Below are 17,792 nucleotides of genomic sequence, written 5' to 3' on the forward strand. Positions count from 1 at the left end.
GATAAATAAAATGTGGTACATATACACCATGGAATATCATGCCGCCATAAAAAGAACAAGACTATGCCCTTTGCAGCAACATGGATGGAGCTGGAGGCCATTATCCTAACTGAACTAACACAAAAACAGAAAACCAAATACCACATGTTCTCACTTATAAGTCGAAGCTAAATGCTGAGTACATACAGACACAAAGAAGGGAACAACAGACACCAATGTCTAGTTGACGGTGGAGGGTAAGGATTGAAAAATTACCTATTGGATACTATGCTTATTACCTGGGTGGTAAAATAATCTGTATATAAAACCCCTGTGACATGCAATATACCTATATAGCAAACCTGCACATGTACCTCTGAACCTAAAATAAACGTTAAAAATAATTGGAAAGAGAAAATTTGAGACTCCCTCTCAAGAAATAAAAAAAGGGAAAATAGCAGAATTAGGTCAAAAAAGAGATGAAGAAACTAGAATGCTCAAATACCATACTGTATTCCACCCAATATAAGATACCATTTATTATAATAGGCCCCAATTTTTAAATATCTAAAAAAACTCCTATCAATTAAATTATGACATCTTTAACAATCTAATAAACAATTCACTTCAATTTCTGATATTTTAAAAATCTGCTTATTTAAAAAATTAAATGTATAATTAAAACACTGGCAACAAGATGTGATCTTAAATTTTTTGAGATAAAAAAGAGTGAAAAATACAATCTATGAAATTCAAAACCCAATCATTAAATGGCAGATTAGAAACAGCCAAAGACAGAAATAGTGAAAAGAAAGATGAAAAAAAAAAAAACAAAAAAACTAGAATGCACAAAGAATAAACAAGGAAAAGGGATGATGAGGCCTAATACGTTTACTAACAGTTCAAGGAGAAAAGAATAGAAAAAAAATGGAGGGGAAGCAATCGAAGATAAATGGCTAAGAATTTTCAGAATTGATGAACTATACCAATTATCAGACTGAATAAAAAGCAACTAGAACAAAAGAAAGGTTACATGTAAATATATTGTTGTAAAACTTTAGAATGTCAAAGCAAAACATAAGGTCTAGAAAACGTGACAGATTATAAACAAATCAGAATTAATTTCATTGATTGTAGGTTTTTCAACAGAAACAACAGCAATCCATATGAATATGGCTGAAAGAAAACTAAAATAAATTTTTTATGATATACATAGATAAAATGTTCAAGATGATGAATGAAGCAAAGGCATTTTTTGACAGAAGAGCAGACTCCTAGTCATTCTCTTCTTCCTTACTGATGGAACCTCAGTTTTATTTGGAGTGACAATGTAGTTGGATAAAAAATTGCACACGTAGCCTCCCTTGAAGCTAGGGTGGCTATGTGATACAATTCTGGCCACTGAGGCAAAAGATGAGACACAAGAAGGGTTGCTGAGAATGCCGGGAATCCCTGAAGTCTCTGATTCCTGTTACAGACCCTTCCTGCTCCCTTCCCTTTCCTCTCTTCCGATGCCCACTGGGCACAATACAGGGGGAGTTGCAACAGATACCTTAGATTTTGAGGCAAAGGCTGAGGAAATAATAGAAACCTTGCCCTATAGGTACTTACCTCTGCACTTTGTTACATGAGGAAACCAACAAAAAGGCTTTTTTTTTTTTTTAAAAAAGCCACCATTTCAGTCCATTATAGTAATTTAATTCTATTTGTCACAGACTGCAGAAGAAAACTTGATTATTAACAGAAACACGATTGTGTATAGAAAACCAAGTGACTCTATAGTCACATTTTCAGATATAATAAATGTTCATCAATATATTAACATTAAAATAGACAAAAATGAATTATATGTCTATATATCACCAACAAACAGAAAATGTAATTTTTAAAGTATAATTTATACTAGGACACAAAATATAGGGTTTATAGAAATAAACCTTATATAAAAATGCATAGGATGTTTATAGAGAAAATTATAAAATTATTGAAAGGAATTTAAAAGTTCTAAGTAAATAGAGAGCTAAACTAAATTTGTGGATGGGAAGACTCAATTTCATGTAGAGATTTTCTTCCCCAATTTTTCGATTCTTCCCAAATTCATCTAGACATTAAATGTAATTGCAGTAAAAATTATAATAGAATTGTGTGAGAGAGGCACTTGTCAAGTTACTTCTAAAATTTATAAAGAAGAGCAGGCTGAGTGTGGTGACTCAGGCCTGTAATCCCAGCACTTTGGGAGGCCGAGGTGGGTGAATCACAAGGTCAGGAGTTCAAGACAAGCCTGGCCAACCTGGTGAAACCCTGTCTCTACTAAGAATGCAAAAAAAAAAAAAAAATTAGCTGGGTGTGGTGGCAGTCGTCTGTAATCCCAGTTACTCAGGAGCCGAGGCAGGAGAATCACTTGAATCCAGGAGGCGGAGGTTGCCGTGAGCCAAAATTGCACCATTGCACTCCAGCCCAGGCGACAGTGTGAGACTCCGTCTCAAACAAACAAGCAAGAGCAAAATGCCAGGAACAGAGTGACAATTTTGAAGAACAAGGTCTGAGGACTCAACTTAGCACATTTCAATATTTATTATAAAGCTATGGTAATGAAGGCAGTGTGGCTCCAGCACAGGAAGAAGTATGTAAGCCAATGGAACAAAACAGATCCAAGAAACATACCCATTCATATGAACACCTGTGCTACCCTGCAAATCACTGGAGAAAGGATTAATAAATGATGTTAGGGCAATTCATTATCTTTTTTTTTTTTTTTTTTTGAGGTGGAGCCTCACTCTGTCGACCGGGCTGGAGTTCATTGGCGCGATCTCGGCTCACTGCAAGCTCCGCCTCCCGGGTTCACGCCATTCTCCTGCCTCAGCCTCCGAGTAGTTGGGACTACAGGCGCCCGCCACCACGCCCTGCTAATTTTTTGTATTTTTTAGTAGAGACGGGGTTTCACCGTGTTAGCCAGGATGGTCTCGATCTCCTGACCTTGTGATCCGCCCGCCTTGGCCTCCCAAAGTGCTGGGATTACAGGCGTGAGCCACCGCGCCCGGCCCATTATCTTTAAAAAAACTAGATCCTTATCTCATATCATATACAAAAATCAATTTCAGGTGAGAGAAAAGACCTAAACGCGAAACTTAAATGAGAGAATCTTTATGACCATGGGGAATAGAAAGATAACTTACACAAAAATGACTAATCTGATACATTTTGACTGCATTTAACTCAATAAACTCTGTTCATATAAAAACACCATAAACAAATTGAAAAGCCAAAGTACAGCCAGGAAAAAGAGTCTTCAGAACTTCTAAGAATTAACATCCCAATGGAAAAATAGGCAAAAGAAAGTAGCAATTCACAGAAGAAGAAACCAGCATGAATAGTAACTACAAAAAGATGCTTATCCTTATCAGCAGAGACCACAAAAACATCATTTACACTCATCAGGCTGGCAAAAATGGTTAAGTTTGATAATAGCAAGAATTGTTGAGGATATGGAGCAGGGGAACTTCATATGTATTCCCGGGCTGAGTGCACATTGGTACAACCACTGTGCAGAGCAATACGGTGTATCTCATAAAGATGAAGATGTGATTATCTATGACACAGTTATTTTACTGCCAACTGTATATATCCCAGAGAAACTCTTGTACAAGACACAAGTCAAAGAATATTCATAGCATATTGCTATGAAATAAAAGACTGTAAATATAGGTAGCTTCAGTAATATTTGAAAAGTTTCACTCCTGGGTGATCGGTACCTAGGTATCATTCATACAATTTTTTTTTTAACATTAGAATGGCGTGTGAAATATTGCAAACTGGTAACAGATAAATCCAATTACTTTTAGAACTTCTGGCATCATGTACTTAGAGTGGGTGGACATAGGTAGAGATCAAGCCACGGGGCCACACATGAGGACCTTGACAAGTTTCTTTACAAAAACTTGCTTACTCCCATTAACCCAAGAAGTGAGCTGCCCCCGACTAAGTGTCTGCATATTCTTTCTCTTTCTGCAAGCCCACCTTCACCCTGTCCCTTTGTAGCCATGACTGACAAAATAACCCTGACCTCAGGGCTCTTTCACAGACAACAGCACTGAGGAAGGCAGGGACCCTCTCTGTGAATGATATCTACCCACTTTTCTTCAAGTCAACATGATGTCACATTTATTTTTATTAAGTTTTAATGAGGCAATGTTACCTATCAGAAGACCGCATGAATTAGCACTTTTACAACAGGTAATTGATGAAACACTTTGTGTTTCAACTTTATTGCTTTGCATATTCCATGAAGTTTTTTTTTTAAATGAAGTTTAGAAAAAATAATTACTTCAAAAGTCAAAGTGATGTGTAACCATATAAATAAGTAATGGCATATTACATGCAGACTGGATCAAAAGTTATCTCAGGAAGGTTAAGAGCCCTGCCCTCATCATGCTGAAGGCCCCCTTACCAGAGAAAGCCTTACACAGAACTAGGATGTGTGATACGATTTGACTCCAGGTCCCCACCCAAATCGCATATTGAATTGTAATTCCCAATGTTGGTGGAGGAACCTGGTGGGAGGTGACTGAATCATGGGAGTGGGCTTCCCCCTTGCTGTTCTCGTGGTAGTGAATGACTTCTCACGAGATTTGATGGCTTAAAAGTCTGCGGCACGTCCCCCATCGCTCTCATTCTCTCTTGCTGCCATGTGAAGAAGGTGCCTGCTTCCCTTTTACCTTCCACCATGATTGTAAGTTTCCTGAGGCCTCCTGGTCATGCTTCCTGGTAAGCCTACATAACTGTGAGTCAGTTAAACCTCTTTTCTTCATAAATTACCCAGTCTCAGGTATTTCTTTACAGCAATGTGAGCATGGACTAATACAATGTGCATATTACTGTGGGAAATACAGGATCAAAGGACATTCTAAAGATCCCAGAAGAATCATGTCTAACGTATGACTCTTTTTTATTACTATAAGATAAAGGAAGCTGGCACCTGCTCCTAGTGCCAACGTTCCTCTCTACTTTGCTCAGTGCTCCTTTGTCATGGTGCCAGCCCTGAAAAGTATGATCGCTCCTAGATCCAGCAGGAAGTTCACCACTGTCTAGATTGGGTGCCCTTGGAAATAATGAGAACTATAAAAAATAAAACAGTTGTTTGGGGCCAGAATGTTTTCAAAAAAGCTTCCAATGGGAGCTCATGTCAATTTCAGCTAAACAGCTTCAAAGCCTGTCACATATTTCTGTGCACCGGAGGAGATGTGTTCTCACAGTCCTTTCAAATTCTGATGAGCTCTCTAGACATTTGTTTCAAAATATCTCTCGTGTTTCCTAATTGTTTCTGCAGTGGCTCAAAGAAAGGTCTTTTTACAAGTCTTTTTGTTTCAAAATATTTATCTCTTGGAAAAAAATTTATTTTCTTGTGGGAATCTAAGTGCTTTACTTGTTAGAAAAGAACGACATAGTTGCATATTTTACTTGTACAGCTTTGCCGTATTGGTCAATCAGGAGATGATCCCTTTGACATTCAATCACAACTCTTTGATTAAATTATTGCTATCCTTAGAAAGGCTAAAATTGATTCATTTCACAATGACTGATGATTCCTTTTGGAATCAGCATTTATCTCATGAACAGGACCCCCTTACTTTTTAATATTTTTAACTCAGATAGTTTTAGTACTACTAGGACCTAATACAGTTCACAATTACTGGAAAACATTTTAAAATTTAATAAGAGCAGCAAATCTTATGTCAAAGATTTGACTACGAAAATAACTTGCTGCTTCTCCAGGAAAGTAAAGTAGGTTTTTCAAATATACAAAATTGTGAAGAAGGTTATTTGATATGATATCAAAAATATGATCCATAAAAGAAAAACATAGACTTCATTAACATTTGTTTATTTAGTTAATTAAATTTCAGAAAGTGAAAATATATGCTAAGGGCTAAAAAATTTTTGCAAGTCACACACCTGGGTAAAGGACTTGTCTCTAAAATACATAAAGGACTCTTACAACTCAATGTAAAAATAGCCAATTAAAATATGGGTAAAAGAGCTGAATAGACATTTCTCCAGTGAAGATATATGAATGTTCCATAAGCACAAGAAAAGATGCTCGACATAATTAGTCATCAGAGAAATGGAAATCAAACCCCAATAAGATGCCACCTTCACATGCTCTAGGATGACTATAAGCCAGCAAACAGATAACAACAAGTGTTGAGAATGTGGGGAAACTGGAACACTCTTATACTGCACATAGAAATGTAAAATGGTTCAGGCACACTGGAAGGTAATCTGGCAGTTCCTCAATAGGTTAAACATAGAGTTACCATGTGACCCAGCAATTCCTCCTAGGTATAGACCACAGAGACATTAAAAAAAAAATAAATAAATAAACAGAGAAAAAAAGAAAAAAAATCATTCCTTTATGGAAAGGTTCTACTTACTGAGGTTCCACTTGAGGCCTGTGGTTGTAACCTGCATACAAGGCTGTCCAACAGGAATAAGGCCACACCAATTACCCTCCATTCCAGTGTCTACATGCAATCTGTGCTTTCCCTGAAGGAGACAAGAAATGATCATTAAGAAGGGGAAGAGAGAAGGAATGTTAATGTGCACTGAAGACCTGAGCAGGATGCGTCTACAACCCTCACATGGCTTATCATACTTAATCCTCACAAAAAAATGTTTGCAATATGTGCTAAATAATCCTAGGAACTTTCACCTGACTTAATCCTAACAACAATTTTACAAAGTATCTGATATCTTATTGTTAATTATGTTTCACCTATGAGAAAATTGAAGCTGGCAGAGATTAACATAGGACCACACAGATAAAGATTCCTACCTACACCTGCCAATTCCAGAGACCAAACTGGCAGCAATAGGACTGTCAGGTTTGAAACCTATCCTAAATGAAAGGTACCACACAAAGAGAAACACACAAAGACAGCTGCTTCTCAGCAGCCATTACAATGTATTCTGCTTTTTTTTTTCTTTTTTAAGATGGAGTCTCACTCTGTTGTCCAGGCTGGAGTGCAATGTTGCAATCTTGGCTCACTGCAACCTCTGCCACCAGGGTTCAAGCAATTCTCCTGCCTCCTGAGTAGCTGCGACTATAGGCGGGCACCATCACACCCAGCTAATTTTTATATTTTTAGTAGATATGGGGTTTCACCACGTTGGCCAGGCTGGTCTCGAACTCCTGACCTCAAGTGATCCACAGACCTTGGCCTCCCAAAGTGTTGGGACTGCAGGTGTGAGCCACAACACCTGGCCTTGGGTTTTTTTTTTTTTTTTCTAAAAAAGTTTTTATTTTCTTTTAGGTAAGAGCTGCCTTTATTCCTTTGTATAGAATTCCCCCCTAAGTTTTTTATATTGAATAGCTTGAAAGCTGAAACTGGATCCCTTCCTTACACCTTGTACAAAAATTAATTCAAGATGGATTAAAGACTTACATGTTAGACCTAAAACCATAAAAACCCTAGAAGAAAACCTAGGCAATACCATTCAGGACATAGGCGTGGGCAAGGACTTCATGTCTAAAACACCAAAAGCAATGGAAAAAAAGCCAAAATTGACAAATGGGATCTAATTAAACTAAAGAGCTTCTGCACAGCAAAAGAAACTACCTCAGAGTGAACAGGCAACCTACAGAATGGGAGAAAATTTTCACAACCTACTCATCTGACAAATATCCAGAATCTACAATGAACTCAAACAAATTTACAAGAAAAAAACAAACAACCCCATCAAAAAGTGGGCGAAGGACATGAACAGACACTTCTCAAAAGAAGACATTTATGCAGCCAAAAAACACATGAAAAAATGCTCATCATCACTGGCCATCAGAGAAATGCAAATCAAAACCACAATGAGATACCATCACACACCAGTTAGAATGGCCATCATTAAAAAGTCAGGAAACAACAGGTGCTGGAGAGGATGTGGAGAAATAGGAACACTTTTACACTGTTGGTGGGACTGTCAACTAGTTCAACCATTGTGGAAGTCAGTGTGGCGATTCCTCAGGGATCTAGAACTAGAAATACCATTTGACCCAGCCATCCCATTACTGGGTATATACCCAAAGGACTATAAATCATGCTGCTATAAAGACACATGCACACGTATGTTTATTGCGGCACTATTCACAATAGCAAAGAGTTGGAACCAACCCAAATGTCCAACAACGATAGACTGGATTAAGAAAATATGGCACATATACACCATGGAATACTATGCAGCCATAAAAAATGATGAGTTCATGTTCTTTGTAGGGACATGGATGAAACTGGAAAACATCATTCTCAGTAAACTATCACAGGGACAAAAAACCAAACACCACATGTTCTCACTCATAGGTGGGAACTGAACAATGAGAACTCATGGACACAGGAAGGGGAACATCACACTCCGGGGACTGTTGTGGGTTGGGGGAAGCGGGGGAGGGACAGCATTAGGAGATATACCTAATGCTAAATGACGAGTTAATGGGTGCAGCAAACCAATACAGCACATAGATACATATGTAAAAAACCTGCACATTGTGCACATGTACCCTAAAACCTAAAGTATAATAAAAAAAATAAAAAAATAAACTTATATTGAATAGCTTGCCACACAAATTTGAGATTTGTTTCTTCCTACCATTCTCCATTATATAAATAATTCTCTCTCAACATAGATATACTAAACATAATACAAATGACCATCCCTAGATGCCAAACATAGCACACTTTTAAAACAAATGCTCAAAGGGGTAACAAAACCTTCTTTCTAATAGAAGGAGTTGATGAGGCCAGGCGCGGTGGCTCACGCCTGTAATCCCAGCACTTTGGAAGGCTGAAGCAGGCAGATAACCTGAGGTCAGGAGTTCAAGACCAGCCTGGCCACCATGGTGAAACCCTGTCTCTATAAAAATACAAAAATTAGGTGGGTATGGTGGTGGGTGCCTGTAATTCAAGCTACTCTGGAAGCTGTGGCAGAAGAATTGCTTGAACCCGGGAGTCAGAGGTTGCAGTGAGCCGAGATCGTGCCATTGCACTCCAGCCTGGGTGACAGAGCAATACTCCATCTCAAAAAAAAAAAAAAAGGAGTTGATGAGACAGATGTTTTAGAAATTCGGATTTCCTTAGCATTACATTGGCTTCAGCAGAGAAGGAACAGGAATTGGTGGTGACTTATCATGTAGGTGGATTGCCACCCAGTTTCCTGTTGAAGGGCAGTACTCTTAGGGTTCCCATCAGAAAACACAGCAATTTCAGAGGGGTTATAGGTAACCTGTAGCATTCTGGACACTGGGTGGCAGAGAGTGGAGGGCTCAAGAGAGCACCAGTGGAACAAGGAAAGGAAGGTACACCTTGTCCAGATCTCTGTACTTCTGCATCTGATAACAGTGCTTCTGACAATGAGACCTGCTGTTAGAGTGCGACTTCTCCATCACTTATCAAAGAGGAATTCCTGTGTTCTTCAGCTCTCTTATTTTCAGTGTGTTACAGTTAGTTCTTGTCTCTTAATTGATGACTTTCTTTCCTCTGTCTGTGGCCTGCTTAATGGTTTGGCACTACCTAGCTGAATACGTTAGCATGTTTGGTGCTCCTAGGTGACTTCTGTTAAGAATGGTGAAGCTAAGAAGGAAGTGTTTTTCAATTTGTGATATTAACTCCCTAAGAGAGGATTCTTCAACTTGTATCGTATAATGCAAAGGAAACAGCATATATACATGCTAAGTTTTATTCTCCCAGGGAGAGAGGAGGGCTGTTATAAAATCCAATGATTTAAATGACATAGTAGTAAGCATGCTACATATTCATTGCCTTCCTCATTATTTTAAGAATCAACAGACCTTAACATTTTCAGTCTGGGAATAAACTCGTTTGTGGACTTGAGAAGTCACAGATAGGCCTTAGCCCACAATCAATTAACCATGTTTTCTCTTGTTCCAAAAAGGTGCTTAGCCATATGTGAATGGTCTTTGTGTTTATAAACATGCAAATACAGTTTTTATGGTTAAATGAGAGCAGTATTTTGCTTTCCTCCTGTATCTTCAAGTCTATATGACATCTTTTGAAAATGAACAACTGTATAAAGGAATTTTTGTTCATTCCCCAGATTTCTTAATTCATAATATGTGCCAGCCTATATGTGATTTGACACAGGCAGGCATACAGGCTGCCATTAAAGAACTTCCCTATGGATTTATGCCATTACTGGAGACTAGAGGCACATGAACTCATCATTTACTTCCATCTTCTCCCATGAATCATTTCACAGGTTCCTGCTCTGGCCTCTTTTCTGAACTAAGATAACTCTTTGAAGTCAAAGTCAGTCCTATATAGTAAAGAAAGAACAAAAATCAATCACAGTCAGGTTGTTTTTCCAATTGTGGTTATTTCAACACATCTAACAACCTTAGTAAGTATGAAATTGTAATTTAGGGAAAGGTAACACAGTTGTTGCTTGGTATGTGTGCTGAAAAGCATACTTATGAACATGTTAAAGACAAACAGCATAATAGTATTAGTTTCCCTAGACTGTCATGTCAGGGTAGAACAAAATACACACAAATATGAAGGGGTAAGAAATCGCTGTCCCTTTGTTTTGTATTATACCTCCACTTTCCAAAGGACATTGACATAACTGAGAGAAAAGATTAAAGCTGACTCTAGATTTTGCCTTTGAAAAATACCAAACATTGACTGGGCATGGTGGCTCATGTCTGTAATCCCAGCAATTTAGGAGGCTGAGGTGGGAGAATCACTTGAGCCTAGGAGTTGGAGACAAGCCCGGACAACATAGTGAAACCCTGTCTGTACAAAAAAAAAAAAAAAAGAAGAAAGAAAAATACCGGAGAGATATCTGAATTCTGTTTACATACCCACATCCTTAAATCCAATAACTATGCCAAGTTTTGTGCTAAGATATTTCAGTGTGGATATCACAAAATATACAGCAAATTAACAAGATCATTCACAAAGCACTGAACACAAAAAGAACATAAACGCATTAGATTTAGTGTAAAAAATTCAAGGAGAAGGTGCCAATGCTAGTTTATAAAGTGGCCATGCATTCATCAAGTTGCTGTTAATGCTGAACCTACACTCTGAGGCTAATGGCAGCCACAATTAGTGGCACATGGTTAGAACCTGTATGAATGAAACATTGCTGTAGACGGATTAAACACAAGGCCAGTCTCTGGTAGCTCATCTTTTGTTAGCTGGTCCAGGTACTTTAAAAATTTATCAATAAACACTGCAGGAAATTAAATAGCCTGCAGGAAAGAAGAGTAAAAGAAGTAGACAGAAGTATCTACATTATACTTAGCAGGAAGAAAAGGTTACTTCTATACAACAGACTTTTGTGCTGGTATATTTTCATACTGTGATTGCTCACATAGCTGAAAGTAGTCACAAGATAAAGGGTCTCCCCAGTGAACTTGTAGTTGTAAAACCTCAGAGTTGGAAGTCTTATATATTTTCTTTGATTCTGCTCCACAAATGTAGAATTCAAAATAAAAGTGTATTGGGTTTATTTGAAATAGCCTGTATCAAATTAATGTTGCATGTATATATATTAAATTGAGGGGTGTTCCCTTTGAAAAAGCATTAATATGTTATCTACAGATAGCTTTTAGAATTTCAAATCATGTTAGAACATTTTCTAAAGTGCTTTCCATAGAACATGACTCCCAGGGTCAAATACAGATTGGAAAAATCGCTTTGTCAATTCACCTCTCGGAAACCACGATTTTTGCCAGCATGTTAGATGTTCTAGGCAATCTTGCAGCAAAAACAAGTAAACAGAAACCCTGTTTACCTGAATAAGTGTTTCCCAAATTTACTTCACCACAGAACCTTCCTCTGCTGCTCAAATATCATCTCGTAATTTCCCATGGAAGCTTCATTTCACGAAATCGACTTAGGAAAATGTTGATTGGGAATAATATTTTTCACACAACACCTGAAACTAGCATATTTTGGTTTAATATTTCCATAGTCAGAACAGTTCAAGAATATGTTTTGAACTTAATAACTACCATTTGATTTTTGTTTTAGAAGTTAATAACCTCCGGGTGAAATCACATACATGTTCTGACATGAGCTAGCTGTACTATTAAAGGGTTAATGACAATACTCAACAGTTATCCAAAAGAAAACCTTCTTAATGCTAGTTAAGTTAGTTTGTTTATTCAAAAGTCAAAAATATGTATGAAATGCCTACTGTTGTTAGAGATAGTAAATTACTCTAATGACAGGCTAATTTCCTTATCAATTGCCTTACATTGGATATTTCAAAATAAAACATGACACTGATGTCTCTGCTTTGTTATCACCTCTGCATTTATGCCTTTTTTACAATGGATCATATCTTATCTTCACTCCTTCCTTTTATTCCAGTCAGAGAAAAACCCACTCTTGGCCTCTTCAAAAGATATAGACATTTTAAATGATGACTTCTAGAGACAATATTTACCCTAGAAGTAAGCATTACTGACAGCAGAAACAGGACAGGTTGCATTGAAAGATATATTTTGAGTTAGTGTGATCTCAGAGTTTTCAAATTACTTTAGATAAATGCTTTTCTTAAGATAGCATCTGATCAGGATGCCCATGCTCTCCTGTCTGCTTCTATACCGTTTCTCCATCCTTAATCCAGAGAAACATCAAAGCAAAATGCAAGCTTTACTTTTTTAATGAAAACTCCCTATGTGTTCTAAATAGCAAAGATGACTTCCTCCTGAATGCTACAACTTTAATTATTTATGCTACAAAATGTAGCACTTTGGTACTGTATTGCATCCCTCAAATAGGTTCATGTTGTATCCCTAAAAACAATAAACTTTCTTTGAAGAACAAGAATCTAATTTTTTTTCTATTGGACTTACAGCACAGTATAAGGAACATATGTATCAAATAAATGATTGTTTCATTGTTTAAAGAAAACGTATTGATGAAAAGGTGTCAATATGCTTTGAAAAATCTTCTCTCAGTATCTGAGTAGATGAGGGAAGGTCCAGGTGAACTGAAAGGACTCAAGAGACAGACTCAATATTCTTTGTTAAGATCAAGCTTGCCCAACCCGCGGCTCATGGGCTGCATGCAGCCCAGGACAGCTTTGAATGTTGCCCAACACAAATTCGTAAACTTCCTTAAAACATTGTGAGATATTTTTGCAATTTTTTTAAAGCTCATCAGCTATGTTAGTGTTAGTGTATTTTATGTGTGGCCCAAGACAATTATTCTTCTTACAATGTGGCCCAGGGAAGCCAAAAAATTGGACACCCCGATCTAGATAATGTTTGCTTAATTGGATACAAGTAAACTGTACATAACTAATAATCATGAATACCCTGTCACTAGTGCTCGAAATACATTTAAAATGTAATTTTATGTGTTTCTGTAAAATGAGGACTACAATATTACCTCCCTGAGCTATTTTCAGGACTAAATAACACATCAAAGGTGACAAGAATAGCATTTCAAGCACTCATATTATACATGTTGATTTACTTTTCTCCCTTTATCGGGTCCTCAGGTTTAATTTGAACCCACACTTTCTTTCCTTTCTGCTTTTTTTTTTTTTTTTTAACAACCTGGCCACTTTGCTCCAGTAATTTTTAAAGAAAAATAAGTGTGATTAGCCCTCATAAGACTAACGTAAAATATTAGCAGAAAGAAGGCAAAAGAAAAACATTTTAATGCTATACCTCCATGAAACATTAAGATATCTTTTTTTTTTTTTTTTTTTTTGTTGAGTCAACGTCTCGATCTGTCGCCCACGCTGGAGGGCAGTGGTGCAATCTCGGCTCACTGTACCACCCTCCAGGTTAAAGCAATTCTCTTGCCCCAGCCTCCTGAATAGCTGGGATTACAGGCACCCAGCACTGCGCCTGGATAATTTTTTTATTTTTAGTAGAGACGGCGTTTCACCATGTTGGTCAGGCTGGTCTCAAACTCCTGACCTCGTGATCCGCCCACCTTAGCCTCCCAAAGTGCTGGGATTACAGGCGTGAACCACAGCGCCCGGCCGACATTAAGATATCTTAAGGAGAGTCATTTCTCCAATTTGTCATAAAGAAGCTCTAGTTTTTAGTAAATGAATTTTTAAGTAAGAGCATACCTCTTTTACTCTGTTCATCATTTTAAAAAAAGTTCTAAGAACTCCTTCTGAAGCCTAATATCTGGTCACTAAACCCAACGTGAAATTCTTCAAGTTGTTTTTTGGAATTCTCAACATGAATTTAGCCAAATACTGCGATAACTCAATGTTATCTTTTTTTTCGTGATAGTAATAATTTAAGTAATATTTCATTCAGATTCTAAATATACTAACGTATTTCCCACATTTTCTCATAATTGTTAAAGAGTTGATTGGAATGCTGGTACTGCAATACGTATTTCAACTTTCTTCCTGTATTATTAACTGCTCCAACTTTCTTACTATAAAAGAGCTACCAAAGAGAGTCCCCTTCAATAGACAATCAGCTTCCCACAATTACTGTAAGCATAAACATTCCCTTCTACCTGAACCCCCCACCTTTTGTCAGATGAGCTATTCATCAATCCCCATGCACTTCGCTTTGATGTTATCTCAGAAGCTACAAGTCATTAAGACTGGCAGGAGAATGGAGGATAAGAGGGGAGATGGTTCAACCGTAGGGAGAACTACTGGAATGATCCTATTCATTAACAAACTCCAGGCAGCGTTTCTGCTAGCTGAGAATGTGGTATGGCTGACGTTCAGCATGCTTAACTGAATGTTGGGTGTCTGGTGATTTTTTTCACTCGTGTTAATAATGCTCATGAGATATTGTTAGTGTTCCTGAAGAAAGTGTGTGGGGAAAGACAACAAATTTGCATTTATTTCGAAAACCAGCATGACTATCAAACTCTATAACCTGGAAGAAATAATGAGAAAGATCTAGTTAAAATAAAAATGGGGAGAAAAATGAGTATCTTGGCCAGGCATGGTGGCTCACGCCTGTAATCCCAGCACTTTGGGAGGCTGAGGCGGGCAGATCACCTGACATCAGGAGTTCGTGACCAGCCTGGCCAACATGGTGAAACCCTGTCTCTATTAAAAATACAAAAAAAAAAAAAAAAGAAAAAAAAGAAAAATTAGCCAGGCGTAGTGGCAGGCGCCTGTAATCCCAGCTACTCCGGAGGCTGAGGCAAGAGAATTGCTTGAACCCAGGAGGCGGAGGTTGCAGTGAGCCAAAATCATGCCATTGCCCTCCAGCCTGGGGGACAAGGGTGAGACTTGGTCTCAAAACAACAACAACAACAACAACAACAACAACAACAACAAAAACAGAAAAGAAAAATGAGTATCTTAGTTTATTTGGGCAACTATAATAAAACACCACAAACTGGCAGCTTATAAACAACATAAATTTACTTCTCAAATTTCTGGACCCTGGGAAGCCCAAGATCCATATGCTGGCAGATTCAGTATCTGGTTAGCACCTGCCTGCTGGTTCATAGATGGCACCTTCTCAGTCTGTCCTCGCGTGGTGAAAGTGGCAAGGGGTCTCTCTCAGGCTTCCTTTAGAAGAGTACCCATCCCATTCAAGGGTTCCATTCTCATGATCTAATCATCTCCTACAGACCCCATTTCCAAATTTAGGGTTTAGGATTTCAATATAGGAGTTTTGCACAGGGGAGGGGAGACACAAACATTCAGACCATAGCAGTGAGGAAACAATTTTTGAGTATTTGCTAGGTGCAAATATTCTGCTGGGCACTACAATTCTCATAACAACCTTGTGTGGTAGAATTACTGCTAAAATAAAGATTGTAGACTCAGGGCAGTCATGAACTTGTTCAGGATAACTCAACTAGTAACAGTAGGTGTGATATCTCAACCCAAGTATGCTGTGATTTTAAAGCCCACTTGTTTTCACTATGTCATCATGCTTTCTAGGCTCTAACTTTAAAAGCCAGTCTGGCTTTTTATCTCATTGCTTGCTTTTTCCCCATTCTTCCTTTTTGTTCCCTATATTCAATTTCCAAGTTAAGCTTTTGCATGACCTTGCCTAAAGTTTATCCTAAATAATAAATACTCGTACAGTACATGAATGAATTAATAAGTCGGTGAATGCCTATCTTCTTTGACCTCATCCATGTATCTTCAATAGAATGTCCCATTCTCTTTATTTACTATGTCATCATGTCTCCATTTATTTTGCTGTTCTGTGTTGGTGACTGAATATGGGGAGGATGCAGGTAAGTCTGTCTGAAACACTTATTCATGTTTTCAAAACATGCCTATTGGGTTTTCCAGAAGTTCACAAAGAATGGTTAAGGCAAAATCAATAACTGGGCTACGAACAAGAAAACTGAGACGCAATAGTCATTTTTTTAAAAAAATTCAGTACCATAAGGCAAGAATAAACAGGAAAATTTTGCTTCTCCTCTCCCCCGATCTTAGAAAATATTAATGAAAAGCAGGTAGGCTTAATATTCAGATGGTACAAGTCCAAACACTCAGTTCAGATGCCACCTAATCCGTTATCCTTCTTCTCAGAATCCTTCGTTGAACTTGTAATCTGGGCTACTTGTATACCTTCTGCTCTCCAAACACACTATTTCAAGTCTAATTGCCTTACCAGAAGATAAATGCCTCAAGGAGAGAAGCATATCTTATTGATTTTTTTTTTTTTTTAATTTTGAGATGGGTTCTGGCTACATTGATCAGGCTGGCCTCAAACCCCTGGGCTCAAGTGATCCTCCTGCCTCAGCCTCCTGAGGAGCTGGAACTACTGGCATGTGCCACTGCATACAGCTTCACTGACATATATATGTGTGTGTGTGTGTGTATATATATATATGTATGTATAGCATTAAGTACACAGTAGTAGTACAATAAATATTATCAAAAGGAAAACACTAAGCTTAGTAGTTTCCATATAACAACTCTTGACCTCCTTCATCTGCCATCTACCACCTCATTACCCCATTTATTTGTTCCCATTTACATTAAGATTCTTAGAAAAGGCTGTCTAAATTCACTGTCTCCAATTCTTCTCCTCTATTCTTCTTTGATATAGTTTGTATATTTGTCCCTGCCCAAATCTCATGTTGAACTGTAATCGCCAACGTTGGAGGTGGGGCCTGGTGGGAGGTGACTGGATCATGAGGGTAGATTTCTTATGAATAGTTTAGCACCATCCCCTTGATGCTATTCTTGTGAGAGTGAGTTCTCGTGAGGTCTAGTCATTTAAAAGTGTGTGGCACCTCCCCCCACCCTCTTGCTTCTGCTTGTGCTGTGTAATGCACCTGCTCCCCCTTCACCTTCTGCCATGATTGGAAGCTTCCTGAGGCCTCTCCAGAAACAGATGCTGCTATGCTTCCTGTACAGCCTGCAGAACCTAGAGCAAATTAAACCTCTTCTTTTATAAATTACCCAGTCTCAGGGATTTCTTTATAGCGATGCAAGAACGACCTAATACTGTCTTAGAGTCATAGCAAATAAGCTTTTGCCCCCATCACTCTTCCAAACTGGCTTTCACTGAGAAATCCAATGACCTCCAAGTTGCTAAATTCAATCGTCAGTTATTAGTTTTCATTTGAGTTGACCTATCAGCAGTGTTTGCAATGGGTTATCATTTTCTCTTTTTGATAAATTATCTTTACTTTGCTTCCAGAATATCACACTCTTTTGATTTTCCTCTTAACCCATGTGTCTTTCACTGGCTCCTCCCCTTCTTTTCAAACTCTCAATGATAGACGGTCTCAGCTCCTTACTCTCAGCAAGATCCTCCATCTGCCCATATTCACACTCTTTGTGATCTCAATCATCTAGATGTTGTGGAATCCCAAATTTGG

General features: G+C 38.0%; 1 protein-coding gene across 3 annotated transcripts in view; it reads right to left on the minus strand.

Annotated features, from left to right (window-relative positions):
- Positions 1-17,792, minus strand: part of TPK1 (thiamin pyrophosphokinase 1) — a 411,439-nt gene that overhangs the window by 88,281 nt on the left and 305,366 nt on the right. For all 3 annotated transcript variants that reach the window (XR_009209712.1, XM_032762053.2, XM_058427633.1), the window contains exon 7: positions 6,411-6,522. Coding sequence is in view for 2 of the 3 variants with exons in the window: in XM_032762053.2 (XP_032617944.1) it covers positions 6,411-6,522 (112 nt within the window). In the remaining variant the exon portion in view is untranslated. The remainder of the gene's footprint in view (positions 1-6,410; positions 6,523-17,792) is intronic.

This window comes from Hylobates moloch, unplaced genomic scaffold (genome assembly GCF_009828535.3).
Source record: "Hylobates moloch isolate HMO894 unplaced genomic scaffold, HMol_V3 SCAFFOLD_1, whole genome shotgun sequence".
Lineage (NCBI taxonomy): Eukaryota > Metazoa > Chordata > Mammalia > Primates > Hylobatidae > Hylobates > Hylobates moloch.